General features: G+C 38.1%; 1 protein-coding gene across 1 annotated transcript in view; it reads left to right on the forward strand.

Moving 5' to 3' along the window:
• Positions 1-21,159, forward strand: part of LOC112570633 (spectrin beta chain-like) — a 44,321-nt gene that overhangs the window by 8,530 nt on the left and 14,632 nt on the right. The window contains 33 exon segments of the mRNA XM_025249171.1: positions 97-248; positions 534-707; positions 1,114-1,286; positions 2,976-3,091; positions 4,817-4,929; positions 5,584-5,771; positions 6,030-6,212; positions 6,549-6,604; positions 6,607-6,805; positions 6,966-7,104; positions 7,290-7,455; positions 7,786-8,030; positions 8,328-8,528; positions 8,855-8,971; positions 9,202-9,279; positions 9,788-9,952; positions 10,097-10,299; positions 10,451-10,547; positions 10,708-10,836; positions 11,025-11,141; positions 11,330-11,605; positions 11,894-11,983; positions 12,426-12,503; positions 13,917-13,943; positions 16,867-17,039; positions 17,339-17,429; positions 17,834-17,980; positions 18,132-18,398; positions 18,967-19,097; positions 19,454-19,640; positions 20,101-20,301; positions 20,513-20,721; positions 20,868-21,072. Of these exon segments, the coding sequence (XP_025104956.1) occupies positions 97-248; positions 534-707; positions 1,114-1,286; positions 2,976-3,091; positions 4,817-4,929; positions 5,584-5,771; positions 6,030-6,212; positions 6,549-6,604; positions 6,607-6,805; positions 6,966-7,104; positions 7,290-7,455; positions 7,786-8,030; positions 8,328-8,528; positions 8,855-8,971; positions 9,202-9,279; positions 9,788-9,952; positions 10,097-10,299; positions 10,451-10,547; positions 10,708-10,836; positions 11,025-11,141; positions 11,330-11,605; positions 11,894-11,983; positions 12,426-12,503; positions 13,917-13,943; positions 16,867-17,039; positions 17,339-17,429; positions 17,834-17,980; positions 18,132-18,398; positions 18,967-19,097; positions 19,454-19,640; positions 20,101-20,301; positions 20,513-20,721; positions 20,868-21,072 (5,093 nt within the window).

Here is a 21,159-nt window from a genome sequence, read left to right on the forward strand (position 1 = left end):
ACAGTCAGTTAAAAATGTGCAGGTTGTCTTGTCTTTTTTATAGTTGGTCTTTAGAAATATTATACAAATCAATGAATATTTATTTTATTTTGATAGATGAAAGAGAAATTGTACAAAAAAAGACATTCCAAAAATGGGTCAACTCTCACCTCATTCGTGTCAACTGCAAGATAAGTGATCTCTATGTTGACCTTCGTGATGGCAAGATGCTGATCAAGCTGCTGGAAGTCTTGTCAGGGGAAAGACTGGTATGTTTATTTGACACAGTTATCTTTCATCAGAAATTGTCTCAGCAGATCATTGTTAGGTAAAATTTATTATGTAGATACCTTATACAGTTAAAGAAGTTATTAGTCTCTCATGCACATTAAATAAAATTTCTAATTGATGATGCTGGGGTTTTAATTGCTATAAAAGCAAGTATAATTCTTATGGTGTGCATTATCAAATTTTATTATCACTTCATCTTTACAAGACGCATTTCTTAAAAGATTGTTTTTTACTTTTTTTAATTTTTATGTATACTTTTTTAGCCAAGGCCAACCAAAGGAAAGATGCGCATCCATTGCTTGGAGAATGTGGACAAAGCTTTGACTTTTCTTCATGAGCAGCGGGTACACCTAGAAAACATGGGTGCTCATGACATTGTTGATGGCAATGCCCGTCTTACCTTAGGTCTTATCTGGACCATAATCCTTAGGTTCCAGGTATGCACAAATGTTGACCAATTTCATATTCACTACAAATTTTTGAGCTGTCAGTTTTGGTTTTTTTTTCCCCCTTCATACGTGTGTGTATAGGGGAAAGTTATTACAAATGGGAAGATCAGTGATTAATTGGCTTTCCTGTTTAGGTGAACTCCTGTCAATACAGTAAATCTTCACTTGGAAACTGCTGTTTTTAAGTGAGATAACACAAAACTAATTTTGTTATAAGCTAATTGATGTATAAAAAAAAGAGTTAAGTTCTACAGTATATTTCACCCCAGTAGGAAAACCAGACGTGTTGCTCAGTTTAGTGGGAAAAAAATTATGCCAACATATGCAGTATGCATTATCTACAAGTACATAGCAAATATATTTAGTTTAACATCGGAGTTAACTTTGTACTCAGATCCAAGACATCATGATTGAAGAGGTAGACAACAGTGAGACCAAATCTGCCAAAGATGCTCTGTTGCTATGGTGCCAAATGAAAACAGCGGGATATGCCAATGTCAACGTCAGAAACTTCACCACCAGCTGGCGTGACGGTCTTGCATTCAATGCCATCATTCACAAACACAGGTGAGTGAGTGAGCTGCTTGTCTTCGGTGGTAGATCTTAATAAACAGATCATAATAATTAAACCTCACAAAATGGCAGCAATATGATCTTAAAAACATTTAGAATTAAAGCATGTCTAGAAAGTTAATTTTCTTTATCATGGTGTTTTTTCTGAACTGCAGGCCATGCTAAATGCAGTAATGCTTTGTAAATTATTGGCATGGGATGTTTCAGTAAAAGCCTGTAAATGTATTGTGATTGGATTGTCTTCTTTTTACTTTAATATCCCTGCACATTCGAGTGAAAGGTATAGTCAATAGTTTTCCATCTAAATAGACAGTTTAAAAAAATGTATAAGGTTAAACACTGATTTTTGAATTGGAAAGTTTAAAAAAACTGTTGTTTGTGGGCTTATTTTTCTTCTTTCTTTTTATTAAGTCATGTAAGAAGTCTTTTTTAAAGTTTGACACCTTATTTCACAGAATTGTTTAGCTTGCCACCTCCCAAGTTAAAGTTATCTTGCCTGTATATCTGTATACAAATTCTTCCTCTTTTCTTATTGAATTCCTCCTTTTACAAAAAAAAAATGTTTTACTTATTACATACACAAGCATGTACAAGCAAAATATTTATATTGTATTAAAAATTTGTATTATGTGCATTTTTCTGTGTAAATTTATTTTTGTTTTTTTTTTTATACATCAGTTGAACCTATGTTTAAAGCAAATGTCAAAATTCAAGTTTTAAAAGCTTCATTGGGAATTACCAGTGTAGAGAGTGAAGTTTTTGCTAGAGAATAGTTTTTACCTTTTAATAACCCAGTATTTATTATGTTGAAGAAAAGCTTGCAAAAATTACAGCATTTGTTTACATCCTGTCAAGTGTCAGCCTATTGTTCTATACAAAGTAAGAGTCGCACCCACCCACCCCTCATTCTAATTATGTGTGGTGGTGGTGGGCAGACACTTTGCACCAAAGAACAGGAAAATAATCATCCTGGCTGGCAGTTGCTGTAATGACAGAAAATTATATAATATGCACTGGCACAAAACCTGAAGGGTTCATTTCTGGCCAAAGGTTTTGTCAGATAGTTTGGAGAGACATTTACCTCTGGTTTGTCCCCTTGTTTGTAATTCCCATTGCCGCCCTACCAGGATGTCAGATGAAAAGGCCATAGCCCTGAAGGCTCAGGAGAGCATTATGCAACATGTCACTTAAGACTTTAAAGCCACTCTGAAATGGTCTAAGCCTGTTAAAAACTGCATTCTCAGAATTACTTATGCCCTTTGTTTTTTTAATTTCTATGCATTAATTATCTTTTTTCATATTGATGTTACAAGGCATATAAATAATCTGCTTCCCAGGCTCTTGATTTGCTGTGAGTCTGAAACAAGTTAATTTGTAACAGTTGAACTACAACAGAAACACTTCCCCCCTCATCTTGTTATTATTAAACATTATTTAAAAGAATTGTAACACTATACTAATGGCTAATATGATTTTTTAAGGTTTTTTCTTTTCCGGTGAAGTGCCTAACAGCAGACAGAAACTGCACAATTAAGCATTTGTTACATGACCCATGGCAAGATTAAATGCAGATTAGGTACAAAGTGGAATGTTAATATTGTAGCAATATGATCAAGGTTATTTTTTTTTAGGCACACATTTTTTCACTTACCTTACCCAATGCTGAAAATTAATTTGTTGTAGACCGGATCTGATCCAGTATGACAAACTGCATAAATCCAACGCCATTCATAACCTAAAGAGTGCTTTCACTGTAGCAGAGGAAAAGTTGGGTCTCACCAGCCTTCTTGAAGCTGAAGGTAAGGGATACATCAACATGGCAGACATGACTAAAGTGGGCATATATGACATATCACATGAATGTGTATAAAACTAAAGTATGAATTTAAGCTATTATTATATTAATAATAGCTTGATGGGTCTTGACTTGGGTAAAATGCTGTGCAGTTCTTTCATTGTTCCTTCCCACAAGATTTGAAGTATAATACTAGGCATATAATACTAGGAACATCTGAGTTTTTGGTTTATGAAGGATATCCAAAAGGGAAAATGTTTCATCTGTATTGCGAAAAGAAAGGGGGGGAGGGTGCCATGTAGAATTAAGGGTGTCCAACTCTGGTTTGCCAGTCTGATCAATGGTTCATTAAGAATAGGTATATGACCTTCACCTAGTTTGCTGGTTTTCTGGAACACGATATGTCTGGCATCTAAGAGGACAGACAAGGTATTCACACCACATAAATGGTGGTGGTGTTTGGAGAGGAGACGGGTGCCACTAAGCATACAAGCCCAGAGATTAGACAAAGCAGAAGTAACATCTTGCCAGATCAGTCGAAGCCTGGATCACCAATGACCGTGCGCCCTATGACACTCCAGAAAGGATAGAGCAGAAAGTGTATTGCTGGAGCCAGATCATCATCAGTTGCACTAATAGAACTATTGGCATATGGAATGTCTGATCGCTACACTATTGTGGCAAGGTAAAAGAATGCACCTAGTGAAATAATGAAATGATGCACGCTTGGCTGGTTCAGCCTTATTGCTCAGCATCATGATACGTTGTCTAGGCTCTATTGAAGGAAGGCATCTCGAGACAGAGAAAGCACTGGATGGTGAACATAATCATAGGACAGGCCATTACTTACAGGACCTGGAGAATGCATCTCACAACCATCACAGATGGTTCACCATGGCTGCTGCTGCGACTAGTCCGGTTCCTTCCCAACAACAGGTGCTGGCTGGCCAGCTCCACTGGCAGGCCACTTTATCTGGTGATCAGTTAAAATGGTGATCAGTTAAAACCACTCAAAGGATGGACAATAGTGAAACAATAGCAAATCCTAAAATAACTTAAAATTTGCAGGGAATTTTTTGGTCTGCCAAATAACTATCGTTTTGATGACTTTAATTTCTTAATTGTAATAATAAAGAATTTAAAAAAGAGCATTTATATAACACCTTGCCTCTCTGGGCAGCTAGTTTAATGCACTTCGCAGTAGAGGGCAACGCAGAAGACATCAAGTGGGAGAAATAAGATATGATAGTGTGGAATAAAGGGCAACAGATGCCCAGAGTCTGGTGGAGGTTTTTTCCCAGTCATCAGATTAAAATGGCTCAGATCTGTACGCCATAAAAGCAGTGACATCATTGGTTGAAAACATTAAAAGTTTATGATTTCAGCATACTGCTTAGTCCAAGATAAAGGAGAAAAGCATTCATATAAAGTACAGTTTGTAGTTCTAATGCCTGAATCTACAAAATCAGACACCACACCCATGCTATTCAGCACACAGTGTTCTCTTCCACCTAGAAATGAGAGTGGATATCATCTTTGTTAGTGTCAGTACATTTAGAGCCTGTCTGGTTGCTTGCATATCTAGCACATAGAATATCACATTAAGAAAACCTGCTGTAACTACAGGTAGCATGTAACTGCTGATACTGGGGAACATAGGTGTGCCTAGAAGTCTTGAGACTTTGCAAGATAAAGGAGGACTTCATGTGTAGAGCTTCTGTGATTGCAGATGTGAATGTTGAGTACCCAGACGAGAAGTCCATCATCACCTATGTTGTCACATACTATCACTACTTCTCCAAGATGAAGGCAGATTCTGTGCAGGGAAAACGTATTGGAAAGGTTAGTTTCCCACTTTTTTTTAATTTTTAACTTCACATTTAGATGTTGCTAGTTCATGTGCACACAGTATTGTTTTGTACCACTTCTTTGATTATCTCTACACACTAATATCTGCATCTTCAATGCAATTGTTAAATCAGTTCTTTTTTATGGATCTGAGACATGGTGTGTGACAAACACCATCACCAACAAGATTCAGATATCTGACAGATGTCTAAGCCACATCCTCAACATCAGATAGCCCGAGAAGATCTCAAACCCTGTGGGAGAGAATCAACCAAACACCTGCCAGTCAAGAAATCAAGAAGTGGAAGTGGGGCTGGATCGGTCACACCTTGCAAAAACCGGCCGACAGTTTAATGAGACAAGCTCTGGGCTGGAACCCACAGGGGAGGCGTAGGGTTGGGAGTCCCAGACAGACATGCAGGAGATCGGTCAGAGGCAGAGGCAGCTGGCATGACATGGTCCCAACTGGAGAGGGACGCCCAGAACCAGATCTGATTGCATGGTGTAGTTGTGGCCCTATGCTCCACTGGGGGTGAATAGGAAAAAGAAAAAGACTTCTTTAATCCTTGAGATGTAAATTTTTTCGAATGATAATGATCTTCTTTACATAGATGGCATTGCGTTCTCACATCATCAAACCTTTTGCAGGTCATTGACAATGCCATTGGCATGGAGAACATGATTGAGCAGTATGAGTCTCTGACATCAGATCTGTTGGAATGGATTGAGCAGACAATTGTCATCCTAAGAGATCGTCAGTTTGCAAACTCATTGACTGGTGTCCAACAGCAGCTTGCAGCATTTAACACTTACAGAATTGTCGAGAAACCACCAAAGTGAGCCTGTTTTTGAGTAGTGTGTTTTGCAGTTTTATAATAAGTTTGTCTTGGAAATTTTAATAACTTTGTTGACCTTTTGACTATTGGTTCTTAGTTTTGATTTTTGTTTTTGATTTTTATATTATCTGTATGTTATGCCCAACTTGATTAACTGGGTTATAAATGAGAAACATACTTTATAAAGACAGTGAATATGGATGGAATCAAAACAGTTCCCAGAAGGAAGGAAATCAATGTAGTTTACCTTTGACTCAGGTTTGATGAGAAGGGGAACTTGGAGGTCCTGCTGTTTACAATCCAAAGCAAAATGAGGGCTAACAACCAACGCATCTATCTTCCACGAGAAGGCCGCCTTATCTCAGATATTAACAAGGCCTGGGAACGACTGGAAAAAGCTGAACACGAACGAGAACTGGCACTTCGAGAAGAACTGATCAGGTGATCTCAATGTTTGACGATGCTTTTTGGTATTATCTAAGTGCTCTTTCTAGATTTTTTTTTTAATATCAAGTTTTTTGAAGAGCAAATATGAGGACTATATTTTCAAAATACTGGGCTTGTCCTATTATGAGCATTCCAAAATCTCAGATTACTTGGTTTCATGAACATTGTTCAGTTTCTTTCTTAGAAACTGAGTAAATGTATTTTTCAAATACAAATAATCAGCTGAACTGTAATGAATTAAAGTAAAAGAAAATTAAGTATTTAATTGATTATTTACCAACTTCATAAAGTTATTTTTTTTAAGAAACTTGTTGCCTTGTGTTTGCACAGACAAGAGAAACTTGAACAGCTAGCAGCAAGGTTTGATCGCAAGGCAGGAATGCGCGAACATGGCTGAGCGAAAACCAGCGGCTTGTGTCTCAAGACAACTTTGGAACTGACCTTGCTGCTGTGGAAGCTGCCACTAAGAAACACGAAGCCATTGAAACAGATATAAATGCTTATGAGGAACGGGTATCTGCAGTTGTAGCAGTGGCCTCAGAGCTTGATCAGGAAAACTACCATGATATCGACAGAATCAGTGCAAGGTGTGTAGCTTTTCTTTTCTTTTTTCCCCATAATGAAGGAGGATAAGATAACAAAGAATTCTTATTATCAGTCTCTCTTTTTTTTTTTTCACTTGATTCTTTTCTGTTGGCATTTTAAACCAGAAATGTTGCCTTATTTATAGACTTGCCTTTGTGATAGGAAAGACAATGTCATGCGGTTGTGGAACTACCTATTAGAACTTCTGCGGGCTCGTCGCATGCGCCTGGAACATACACATAATCTACATAAGATATTCCAGGAGATGCTTTACATCTTGGACTGGATGGAAGAAATAAAGGTAAATTATACTTCTCATTGAAAGGTGTGTATGATTAGTGTCTACTTACTCCTTTTTTGTTTGTTTGGTTGTTGTTGTTTTTTTATGACTTATGTTATGGACAAGTAAAATTTTATTGAAATGTCCATAATTTGTAGTAAAGGCTTTATGGTAATCAAAGGCTGTTATGTGCCATGATATTACAGGCTCGACTAATGTCAGAGGACTATGGCAAACACCTTATGGGTGTGGAAGATCTTCTACAGAAGCATTCTCTTCTTGAGGCTGATGTTCATGTTGTGGGAGAGCGGGTCAAGACTGTCAACACCCAAGCTCAAGTTTTCATTGACGATGACTTTGCTGATGTTGGAGGTTAGTAGTATTCAGTGTAGTAGGTAAAAGATTTTTCAAGCCACTTTTGGCAGAATATATTTACAATTTTTGCCACTCTTGCCCTTCAAAAAGTTTTCTTAACATAGGAACAAATAAACTTTTTTTTTAAATACTAAAATGTCTTCAAAATGGCTTTTTGAGAGATGATTCCGGATTCATATCTAACCATCTGAGGAAACCTATTCCCCCCCTTAATCCCTTCAAATTGTGCAGATCAACAGTCTTGTTGACTTCCTCCCAATTTACATAAGCACATGACTTGAATAACTTTGGAAACATTTAAAACTGCTTGAAACTGCTTTTGTCTAGGTTACAGACCATGTGATCCAGATATCATCCAGGACCGAATGTCAACGCTGAAACAATCGTATGAAGAATTATGTGAACTAGCAGAATCACGCCGCAAGCGACTAGAGGAATCGCGCACACTCTGGCAGTTTTACTGGGACATGGCAGATGAGGAAGGCTGGATTCGTGAAAAGGAGCAACTTATGTCTTCACCAGATCTTGGCCATGACCTCACCAGTGTTAACCTTCTGCTCAGCAAGCACAAGGTTAGACACTGAAGACACAGACTTCTCATTGTTTTGTGTAACACTTACTTAGAAAATGATAAAGGTTTCTGACTGCAATTTTTTTTTTTTATGTCAGATAATTTTTAATGTCAATATTTTTGCTTCCTTAGTCTTGCATCTTATCAGATAAAATGTTAATCTGATGACTTAGAAGACATTCTTTTTTCTCTCATTCCACCTCTTTTCCCTTCCCTGGATTTTTTTTCTCCCAACAAGAACGACACTTTTACTTTTGCCTTCTTCTGCTTTAGAAGAACTAATGTGTGGTTATTTCAGGCCATGGAGGATGAAATGCAGGCTCGCCATTCTCACCTGCAATCAGTTATTCAGGCCAGCACAGATTTGATTGAGGCTGGCAATTTCGGAGCAGAGAAAATTCAAGAACGTATTGATGAGATCAACCAGCAGTGGGAAAGTCTTATTGATCTGGCAACCTACCGTAAGAGGCGCCTTAATGAGGCTGTTGACTTTTATCAGGTTTGTTGGATGGCAGGAGTTGTTCAGAAAGTGGGAACATTCCATTTCACTGTCTGTGCTCCTCGGAGTCCTTTCAGGCAAGCACTTGTTCAGACATTACAATCCACCAGCACAAGCTTTTCTCTCTCCTACACACCCTGCAAAAGGAATATACGAAGAAGCACACTTACATGCACACCCATGTGACAGCAATATTTTAAGATGTTTGGACACATGCTTCTGACAGTTATGAACTTTGTTATCCTGCAAATTTTGGCAGCTATTTTTGAATGAGGTAAATAAAAGATCTTACACTTGATAATTTTATGGTGGATTTTGTTGTTCAGTTCTTTGCAGATGCTGATGATGTGGATGCCTGGCTTGTGGATACATTGCGAATTGTGTCCAGCAAAGATGTTGGCAAGGATGAAGCTGGAGTGCAATCTCTTCTTAAGAAACACAAGGCAAGGATTTTAGCTTCACATAAGTATTTTATTGACAGTAATAAGAACCTTCAAAACAAATCGTGCGTGAAAAATAATACAAAGACATTGCAAGACTTTAAACTTAAAACTGTGTTCATTTGTGTAATAACAGCTGCCCTTTTGCATTAACTTAGTAGTTAAAACTTTAGTCTTTTGCATTTGTAGGAAAGCACATTGTATGTTTAAGGCTTTCGTCTTTGTATTTGCAGGAAGTGACAGAGGAGTTAAAGAGCTATCAGAATGTGATTGAGGGACTTCATGAACAAGCTGCTGGTCTAGGTGATCAGGTCAGTCACATACATCTGTAAGGTTTATCTTATGTGCCTTTACAGCCCCTGGTTGCTTAGCATGCAAGTTCTGTTTCGGTCAGTAAGCATGTAGCCACCCTTAACCAATATTATAGGCATAAAGTACTGTTAGTGGGTTTGTATCAGCCATCTTCACATATTGTTTTAATGTTACCTTTAAACCATTTATAACACTAACAGTGGGAACAAGATTGAGACTGAAAAGGCTGATATGAGATGAGATGCTTTGTTCTTGACAATACTGACAAATCAGAGAGCTGGTCTTAACTCCGTGCAGTCATTAAACAAGGAAGTAGTTAAGTGAGAACTTTCTGTACTTTGTGCTCTCCTTTGCCAGTTCACCACATAGCCAACTAATCCTGACTGTTGGAAGTGAAAGCATTGTGTTAGATGCTTAAGAAATTGCATCTTATTATTTGCTTGGGAAAATTACATTCCTTTTTTCTTTAAATGGTATTGTGTCATAGAATATTGTTTTCTTCTGAAGGACCGGGAGTCTGCAGATGTCCAAGGCAGACTATCCAGCATTGACAAACGGTATCAGGACTTGCTGGACCTTGCAAAGCTCCGCAAACAGCGGCTTATTGATGCCCTATCCCTCTACAAGCTTTTCAATGAATCTGATGGTGTAGAGACCTGGATAGATGAGAAGGTGTGTGATAAGTTTGTGTTTAGATGATGCTGTTCAAAAAAAAAAAAAGAAAAAAAAAACAATAAAAATCTTTTTAAAAAAACAAACAAAATACCTTCACAGATCATGTCATGCTTTAACACATCCCTTGATTCGTGTGAACAGGAAAAGTTCCTCACCACCATTGTAGTGACAGATGATGTGGAGGAGCTGGCCATCATGAAGCACCGCTTTGACAGCTTTGACCACGAGATGAATGCCACAGCTTCCAAGGTTGCTGTAGTGAACCAGCTTGCTCGACAGCTGCTGCAGGTTGAACATCCTAATGCTGCTGAGGTGGTTCAGCGTCAGAACCAGTTGAACTCAACGTGAGCCTTTTCCATGTGTTTAAGTAGTAACAGAACTTGTACATAATGGTAATGTTTTTCTCACGTCTGCTGAAAAGAAAATGATCAGACCAAAAGTCATAGTTGTCAGAGCTATCCTGAAGCTAATCTCTATACTGTTTCATGCTTTCAGATGGAATAACCTGAGAGAAATGGTTGACCAAAAGCGAGATGAGATCACTGTTGCTCATGGTTTCCAGAACTTCAATATAGAGTGCAATGAAACAATTGTAAGTCTGAGTTTATACCATTCACTTCTGGGTCATTTTTCTGACTGCCCTTTGTGGCTTGAGAATACAAAAATATAAACAGAACTTAAATATATATAAGTACGTTTGTTTCCATATTCTTCAAATCAATAATTGCAGTCATGCTTTTTTCTTTTGGTAGGGATGGATCCATGAGAAAGCTAAGCTCATAGAATCAACAGATGAACTTGGTAATGATCTTGCTGGTGTCATGACTCTGCAGCGACGTCTCAGCACTATGGAGCGTGACTTGGCAGCAATCCAGGCTAAGGTCGGTGTCCCCCCCCACCCTTCTTGCAGCCACCCCCACCCCCAAGGTGTTTCTGCTTATCAGTTTTCTGAGCTTCCCTATGAGCCTCACCTTATGCTTGCTTTGTTCAACATCTTTTGTATCAAATTCTTCCAGTGAAAGGTGCATCTAGGTAACATTTTCTCAAGTCATTTTGTTATAATTTGCAGCTGGAGTCCCTGCAGAATGAGGCTGAACGACTGGAAGAACAGAAACCAGAGGAAGCACAAGCTATTCGTGAGAAGATCGCAGAGATTAACAACGTCTGGATGGATCTCAAGGACATGGTAATGTGCTGATCCTGCCTAGTATCTCATTTTTTCCACTTCCCTTCTCCTTCCTCACATACAACCCCAATATTCAATCTGTATTTTTTTGTGACTTGTATAGACAAACACCTTTATACTTTTGTAGGACTGTGTGCATCTGAAACTGTTGTAGATCATTGAGTTTCTGATATTGCTTTTGATGACAGCTCAAAGAGCGTGATGAGAAACTGGGTGAGGCCGGGGAGCTTCAGCGTTTCCTGGGAAGCCTTGATCATTTCCAACAATGGCTGTCACGCACACAGACCACTGTTGCCTCCGAGGACATTCCTAACAGCTTGGCTGATGCTGAACGACTGCTGAACCAGCACCAGCAGCTCAGAGATGAGATCGACACCTATGCTCCAGAGTATGCGAAGATTAAAGAATTTGGCGATAAAGTCACAGAGGGCCAGGATGACCCACAGTACATGTTTCTTAGACAGGTACGACAAAAGACAGGTGTCCTAAAAGTCATGTTTTTGGGTTTTTTTTCTTCTTTTAACATGTAGTTTAATTGTCAGAATTTTTATCAGTCTGATGTTTATGAGAGACTGCCCTTGATTCCCCCCCCCCCCCCCCCACACACACACACAAAAAAAAAGACAAAATGGATATAGCTGAAATCAAATAATAATTTTTTTGCTCTCTATGGTTAATGAATACAAAGCAGGGCTAATAATACATTGTGGATTTCTTGAAGTGCACCTTGCACATTACTTTTGTGTCTGCAGCGTCTGCAGGCACTGGATGATGGCTGGCATGAGCTGCTGCAAATGTGGGAGAACCGCCAGCAGCTACTGTCACAGAGTCTCAGCTTGCAGGCAAGGAGAGATTTAAACATTTTTAGACAGCCTTTGGGGTTTAGTTTTTCCAATGATTAGACCCTCAAAGTCAGCTATTTTGTCACAGCCTTTATGCCGTGTAAAAATCTATGCTTTTGTAGAGGGCCGATAAGCTGGACCTTCTGATTGGTTAGGGTTAAAGTGCCTAATTGCTTTGGCCGTACAGGAGCATCACGGAAAGTTTAGTCTTCTGATAGGTATATAAGGGCAGAGCTGAGACAAGACAGAGGGAGAGTGATGTCATAGTTGAAATGATGTAAAAGAGAAAGGATAGTGTCGGCGAAAGAAAAAGAAAGCACAGACAGGTGACAGAAAATATGTTGTGATTAATTATTCATTTAGTACCCACCATTTAAAATTTAGTTAATGTTCAACTGCTGGAAGGAACGAAATTGAAAAAAATTGTAATCAACACTTGCAGATGTTCTTGCGAGATGCCAAGCAAGGGGAGGTTTTGCTCAACCAGCAGGAGAACTTCTTGTCAAAAGAGGATGTGCCTGTAAGTATGTTACCAGTAGTTTTAGTGCATCTATTTTGTTTAATAAAATCAGAGTTTTGTCCACATGAATCCCTACCTGTCCTACACCTTTTCACAAAAACTGTTTCATTCCTGTCTTTTGTGGCCCTATTAGTCTATACCTAACCTTGATTGTGAACACATGCACAATTCCATCACCCATCAGTGAGCGTTCATTATGCCATTTACCAGTTGCAGTTGTTTGTGTGGTTACCCATTATTAGATTTCCTCCCTTCCCACCAACAAAGATACACACATGCTAAGAACTGTTTTTATCAGTTCCGTTATTTATACTTGCAATAACAAATTGTTATTGACCAGTTGTGTGTGGGTTCACAAGATTGACCGAGCTGCTGTTTTTACCACTTAAAATCACTGGTATTAAACCGTCCATGTTTTTAATAAATGGGTGGAAGTCCAGATCATGACAGTCACTTCACTGTACGGTGATCATGCTTTGGCTGTGGTTGTGTGATCTAACGAGCATGCGGCTGCCAAGTACAAGTTTCCTCCTTTTCACATCCCTGACTGCTGTTGAAGTTCATGCCTTTTATTTCTTTACATTTGAACCCCATAATCAACAAAAATATGGCATTATCTTTTATACCATTTACTTCACAGACTTAATAAATAAGACGTTTTGTTTAATAAAGGTCAAGCAAAAGACAGGTCTGTAGAGGATACAGTGAGAAGAAGTTAGCTTCTTAAACCCAGGGAATTGTTGGCATGTTCATTTAGTGTGTACATTGGCTAGGTTTTGGTATAATACTAAAAACATTTAACCTGTTTCTGACTCCTTGGAGATGAGCCTAGTGGCTTGATAAGAAAAATGTCTTTTGTTTGGTTTTGCCTGACAAGAATACAGGGAAAGATTATTCTGTCATTACAATTTTATGACAGATCTGTTTATGCTATTAGTGTTTAGAGAGGTGATGGCAGTTACCTAAGCATTAGGTTCTTGGAGTAGGTGTCTTGACACCAGAACAAGATGTGATCTACTGCATATGAAAACCAGTTAGTTTCTAAGTTTGAACACAAGAGTGAATGGTACTGTTCATGTGTGTTAAAAATTCTAATGTTACACAGTTTTGTAGAGGAGGTTGTGTTAAAAAAAAAGTAAATGTAATGTTAACTCCTACCAGATCAAAAGCTGAATGACTAGAGATTATGCACATTTGTTCCATACTGTACCAACAGATGGTTTAAGGAGTTTTCAAAAAGTCAGATGTGAATGTTTTGTTTCAAAGTTGCTATTCAGTAATTTGATCCTGACTCTAAAGGGTGTGGGATAAAATCTACACATCTCAAGTCTTTCCAGTCATTTTGCTTTACACTGTCATCGGCCATGTTTTGTGTAAGAGTGGTTAATGGGTTTATGATATTTGATCACACAGAGTACCGTTGGAGTGCTTGATAAGCAGGTAATTGAAGACTTCTTTCGGTCTTCTCTTTTAGTGTACATGACACACCACTACATCCTCCATTTTTGTTTCTTGTACTAAATGCATGCTATGCAATAGTTGCAGTCAGGCTGACCCTCATCGTGTTTTCAGAGATGCATGAGCTGATTGCAAGCTTGTCGTTACCCCGTTAAACCCCTCCTATTCCAACTCCTTGAAGCAGTAAATGCTGTTGTATCTGCTTTGTATGTGATTTTTTTTTTTTTTTTTTGGGTGCCATAGGCATATGCCTAAAAGTTGCACTCATTCCCTCAGTGTAAATGCACTCATTCCCTGACTGGGAGAATACACATGTTAATTCATTCAACACTTTAGATATAAATCTGATAAGATGTCATATGCAAAATGTATAATGTTACCTGTTAACACTTGTTAGCTATTGACTGCACACTACATGTAGTGTTTAGTTTTAAACTTTCATTTCTGTCTTATGCTGTTACAGCCATGCAGAGTTATGTGTAGATGAATAGTTATTGCTATAGTTATCAGAAACTTTGTTAAGATAACTTGACTAGAGCTGCTGTCAAAGTTCTGTACTTTTTTGTGTCATAATTTCCTGTCATCCTCGTGTCATCTTTTTATTAAAATAAATGTCATTGTACCTGTGAATTGTGCCGTATTATACAAGCAGTCTATAATAATCCATACTGTGTTCCTCCTCCCATTTGTCTCTGTTCAAAGGTTTTGTGTTGCTTTATGCACGTTGACAATGATTTATACATACAGATTCTTACTAAATAGTATGATACAGCTGGGTTATTCTTAAATATTTGTACATAATGCATTCACGGATAATTCACACAAGTTCAAAGTTATTAATCATTTAATTTTTTTTAAAAAACCCTTAGAAACCAGACATGCACATTTTCTTTTCAGCCATTTCAGAGTTTCTGTCTCCTGAAATTGTTAAATTCAGAAGTTGTACTCATACCATTTATACTGAAATTATTCCCCACAAAATCTCGGTCTTTATAAATTTGCAAAGTAGATTGCAGCTAGAGAAATAGTTAACCCTTAAAGTACAATGAGCCACCAGCGTGGCTTTGCCAGGGAGGGCAAATTTCGTTACTTTTATTGCTAAGTTTTCTCGTTTTCAAAAAGGTATAGGTTTCTTAGTCTAATGTTTACCTGAGAGTAGCAATAACAGAAAAGGGAGATTGGAAATAGGGTGATTGGTTTATCACCATATTGGGGTCAAGGATGGGTCAGTCAACAAGGAGTGATTGATAATGTGAGTTATCACTTGAATCAAGTCAAAGCACTTGTGGAGGAAATGGATTGGAATCAGGTCTAGAGGACAGGATTTCTTTGGTTAGTTTATGATGATCTCCTTGACGTGGGACTCTGTGACTGGCATAAATTCCGTTAAAGACGTTCTGGGGAAAACATCGACGCAAGGGTTGTGAGACTGGTGGTCCAGCCCTACCTTGATGGTGTCAGTTTTTTTCCCCCAAAAGGTATTTTCGGAATGTTTCAGGCAGGCATGATAGTAGGCAGAGTGAGGTACCTTTGTTATTCCCCAACATTTGGCCCACTGAAGCAAATCCCTGCCAGATGAACATTGTTCTAGCTTCTTATTTGTACCATGATTCATATTTTCATGCACACTGATGCCAGTATTACTTTGTATTTGGAGTGGGGAAAGATAGTTAGAGTTCATGATGTATTCAGTTATTTAATATAGTGCTGGTCTGGCTGTCATTGCTATACAATTTTTAATTTAGTGCTTACCATCCTATTCTGTGTATTAGAAAGTGCTTTTCCCGTAAAATATTATTTGCTAAACCTCTGCATCAGTTAATTTTTTGTTTAATACTGTAAACTTTGCTAATGTTGCTTGCTTGGTAGCAGAAAATTTTACTGTACAGGGGATGTATCACTCCAGTATTCAGCCCACAGAGTTGTTCACTAACCATAATCATGTGGCCACATAGAGAAATGGAAGACTGCCACTTTGCATCATTAACAAAAGCTTTTGGGTCATATGTGGGTGTGTCGAAAGAGTTTTTGTTTGTTTTTAAGGGTGGGTGGCATAAAAAATACCAGGGTTTTTCATTTCATCCAATATGAGCTTTTTAGATATATTTTATTAAGACATACTTTCAAAATTATGCTAATGTAATTATGTTCCCTGCTGAATGTGTGTATCTACAGAGTGGATAGTTTTGGATAATGTTAACTTACATGATCTTCCTCCACTGAATTTATTTCCATCAAAGTTAATAGTTAAAAATCAAGAGTGGATAATGTTGAAGGGATGTTGAGGGACTGTCATTTAGATTAGTTATTTTCAATAGTCATAGCAGCCTTGATAATTCAAACCTTTGTAGGGAGGAGGCTTTGGAGACTGACCAAGCTTTAGTCTACCTCAGTAGCAAGATACAAGCAGTATTTTGAAGAAATACCATGAGCTTAGATTTTTGTTTTAATTCCTCCACTTGTTTTATAACAAGCTCATTTCAGTCATCTATATTTAATGGTGGTGTTTGGGTGTTTGTTTTTTTGTTTTGTTTTTTTTTTTTTTTTTTTTTTTTGACGTTTAGGTTCTGGGACTTGTACTAATCTTGATGCTGTAATGTTAACAGCATTGATACATGTGTTATATTTATGCCTCAGTGTTTGTAGCTCAAAAGGCTTTATTCTATCGCACACAAATCATGTCTAAAGTATTGAGGTCTTAATTACAAAATCTTGCCAATGTAATTTTTCATATTAATGTGATATTTTAGTCATTGTACTGTACCACAAATTTGTTCATGTACATCATGGTTCATACACCATGATGGTCTTTACATATTAAATTATTTTTAGTAAAGTGCATGAAGAACATCAGTGTTCTCTTTTGTTAGAGACTTTCATGCTTTGCTTTCCTGTTGGTATACAGAACTCTGTGCAAGCAGCTGAAAATGCAATTAAACGGCATGAGGCATTCATCACCACCATGGATGCCAATGATGAGAAGATCAATGCTGTTCTTCAGTTTGCTAACAGACTGATGGATGAGAACCATTATGCTGCTGACAAGATTCACAAGAAGGCTGAAAACATCAATGAGAGGTGAGTCATTAGCCAAGTGGGAAATGTATGATTTGTTGACTTGATTATAGTGTTTTAAGGATTGTAATAGTTTATTTTCACTATGGCCACTGATAACATTTCATCTAGTCACCTTTACATTTTTTTATTAAGATATTTGAGTTTATTTTTTTAATTTCTGTTAAGACCTTATAAAACCCAAAACTGGATTGCGTTAACAGTTTCTATGTGATTTTAAAGTGATATATTTTATAAAAGATAGTCATAGCTTATGAAATGTTGGGATATTCAAATTTTGAAAAATATACACTCACACACAGGCGTAATGTCAACCGTCAACGGGCTGATGAGCAGCTGGAGAGACTGAAGGATCAGCTAACATTACAACAGTTCCTGCAAGAATGTGATGAGGTCAGTGTCTTTCTCTCAGACTCATTCTTAACTGGTTATTTCTTTTTTTAAGCTTGTATTTATCCTGGCTACATCTCATGATTATCATATTTCTGCATTCTTTTTGGAATCCTAGGACTATTAATTTAGAAAGATCATAGTTTAAAAATGATCACATAGGGAAACATTTCTTCTTGGAATTATTCAAACTTTTTAACTTATTAACTTATTGTGTCCCATTAGTGTGCTTGGTAGTTTAGTGAATTTGTCTCCCCTTTATTTCCTTCCAGCTTTTTTTCTGCCTTCACTCAGTACACCCTCTTGTGACACTTTCCATGACTTCCTACTCCCCTATTTCCTTCACTTCGTTCCTAATGTAATTAGATTGCAGAATGCAGTGTTCATTGTTTCATGCAATCTTGCAGTTGCGAGACTGGCTTGCAGACAAGATGGCTGCTGCACAAGATGAAACATACCGTGATGCAAAGAATTTGCATAGCAAATACATGCGGCACCAGGCATTTGAATCTGAAATTGCAGCCAACAAAGATCGGCTTGACAGAGTCCAGCAGGTTAGTTTGTGGCCATTTTCTTTGGGAATAGTAATCCATATTTGTGAAGACAGCAATGCATTTTAAAAAATTGATATATTCATTATTATTGATAGCATTATTTTATGGGTGCAAGAAAATTAACTGCTCTATTGTATGGTATGTCACTCAGGAAGGTGAAGACATCATGCGTGCCAAGCCAGAGACACGAGAGCAGATTGAGTTAATGCTGTCAGACATTGACACACAGTGGCAGGAGTTAGAGACTACCACCAAGGCCAAAGGCGAGAAACTCTTCGATGCCAACAGGTCAATTCTCTACCAGCAGAGCTGTGATGATGTGGATGGCTGGGTTACAGCCCTTGAGTCACAGATCATTACATCAGAAGACTTTGGCAAGGACTTGACTACAGTCAACCTTCAAGTTCAGAAACAGAATGTGAGTGTCTTTTTTGGAGAGATTTCGCAAAAAAATTCTTTGTAACCTCAGTGTCACAAATTAGCTTCATATTTCTTTCATACATTGTACCTTCAATGTGATGAATGCTACTTTAGAAGTCCACTTTAAGTCTATGTGGAGATTGCAGAATATGACTGTCATCAGCAGTTGAAAATGATATCAGCTGAAAGCTTTGTAGTCTAGCAGTGTGCTTGACTGTGTGTCAGAAAACTCCTGTCATTTATCTTTCAGTGCACATTTAAAGGAGAAAGATGGTTGGACTTTGTGTATGCTATGTTCTAGGCAAGATAAATTACTTGCAACTCACTGTCTATACTGCCACTTCACTATAGGACATGTGCTTTCAGTGATATCTATCTGGTGCATAATTTTGTTTTCTTAGTATGCAGACATGCAATAAATCTTTCCTATAGTTTTGATTTGGTATTTAACTACAATAAAACGTGAAGACGAGTCTCACACAAGTAACATTTGCAAAACTGCATGGTGTTTGCCTTTGGAGAGGTGATATCTTTCCTTTTTTATGATGACTTTGTCGTTTCTGCAGCAACTTGAATCGCAAATGAAGATGAAAGAAATGCAGGTCAATGAGCTGGAGACCCAGGCTAGCCACCTTTGTCGCATAGAGCCTGACCATGTTGATGAAATTGAGGCCCGCAGAGCTCTTGTGGCAGAGAGGTGAGGTCTTAGAAGTCATACATTAGGTTTTTTGAAACAAAAAATACAGTAAAATGATTATGCTGCTATATCAGAAGATAGGAAAGCCAGTGGGCCCATGGAATATTTTGAATTCAGAAAAGAATAAAGAAAAGAGGGATATGTATGGGTGTAACCTTTGATATAAAAACTTGTCAAACAATTGTTGATTTATCAGTTTCTTTATAGTCTCGTGTGTAGTGCATTGAGCCGACATTCACATTGAGAAATGTGCTTTACAAATTCAGTCGTTTTTATTATTATTTATCTGTTATTAAAAGTAATCAAGTATTGAAGTATTGCCCTAAAAATGATTGACGGCCTTGTGGTTCTGGCAGGTTTTCCAAGATTCAGGCACCACTGATGCTGCGGCGGGCAGCACTAGACAAAGTGAAGCGCATCCATCAGTTCATGAGGGATGTGGAGGACGAAAAACTGTGGATTAAGGAGATGATGCCACGGGCTACTGCTACAAACTATGGCAACAGCCTTCTGAGTGTTCAGCTCCTTATTAAGAAAAATCATGTGAGTTAAACTAGACATGACGTGAATTAGAGCTAGACTAGACAAGGTGGAAGTTTGAGCTAGACTAGACTTGGCTAGGTCTGACTGGCACCTTGGAAGTGGTGGTTTTTTGTTTTTTGTTTTTTGGTTTTTTTTTTTTTTTTTTTATCTGATACATTACTTTACAGCCAGTTATTCATAGTTGATCTCTTCACAACCAAAGCCACACATCACCTAAACATCCTAATTAAACAGAGCAGCTGACCCAGTAGCCTAGATACTCTCTGGCTGTTCTGCTTGTTTTCTATGTCAGGGCTGTGGTTTGATATTAAAAAATTTGTTTCCCAGATCATATAATCCCTGATTGTAGCTGCTTTTTGTAACAATATGCTTCGTTTCTACAGCATCATCATTGTATTGTTCAGCTAGTGAAGTGTGCCTCTGCACTGATGATTGCTATGTTTTCACCCTATATCATTAGTCACTGCAAGTAGAGATTGAGAACCATGAACCACGCATCATGTCAGTTGTTCAAGTCGGTCAGGACTTGATTGACGAGGGACACCCACAGTCAGAAGAGTTTCGTGCTCTCATTGAGGATCTACTACAACGGTGGCAGGAGCTTAAAGATGCTGTGGAGGCTCGCAACCAACGACTCAAACTTTCGGAAGTCGCACAGCAAGTAAGTACTTTTTTATTATTATTGTGTCATGAGTTTAGAGAGGCCAAGGCAGATAAGGCAGAGAAAGACTTAGAATCTGGTTTCAAATTTTTTTTAAAAACCAAAACAGGCTTGTGGGATTTTTATTGATAATAGATACGTCTGTTTGTAAAATTCTTTATGATTTGTATTCTTAACGATTTTCTGATTTTTTTTTTTTTTTGTGCCTTAGTACTATTTCGATGCCTCTGAGGCTGAGGCGTGGATGAGCGAGCAAGAACTGTACATGATGGCAGAGGACCGAGCAAAGGATGAGCTGGGAGCTCAAAACATGATGAAGAAACACCAGACCTTAGAAAACAATGTGGAAGATTATGCTGAGGTTGTGCGGCAACTTGGCGAGCGTAGCCGCAGACTTATAGAAGAAGAACATCCAGAGAGGTAAGGTTGCATTCTTTGCTGTTTGGGGTTAACTCATTGAGAGGATTGTTGACAAAAAAAGTTGCCTGTATGGCATGTAATAGAATTATTGTTAGTACTAGTGTTTCTTACATGCTGTTTTCATTGCTGTGTGGGTTTCTGTGCAGTGATCAAATTGCAGTCCGGCAGTCACAGGTGGACAAGCTGTATGCAGGGCTAAAGGATTTGGCAGGAGAGCGGCGGGGCAAACTGGAGGAAGTCTTCAAGCTCTATACTTTGCACCGTGAGATTGACGACCTTCTCCAGTGGATTGCAGAAAAGTCTGTGGTTGCTGGCTCAAATGAGCCTGGTCAAGACTACGAACATGTCACGGTGAGTTTTGGAATTCTTTGAGAATTGCAAATGATGCATTTTAGAATTTTGTTTTTGCATTACTTGACACCTGGGCATATCATCAGC

The sequence above is a fragment of the Pomacea canaliculata genome, linkage group LG8 (assembly GCF_003073045.1).
Source record: "Pomacea canaliculata isolate SZHN2017 linkage group LG8, ASM307304v1, whole genome shotgun sequence".
NCBI lineage: Eukaryota > Metazoa > Mollusca > Gastropoda > Architaenioglossa > Ampullariidae > Pomacea > Pomacea canaliculata.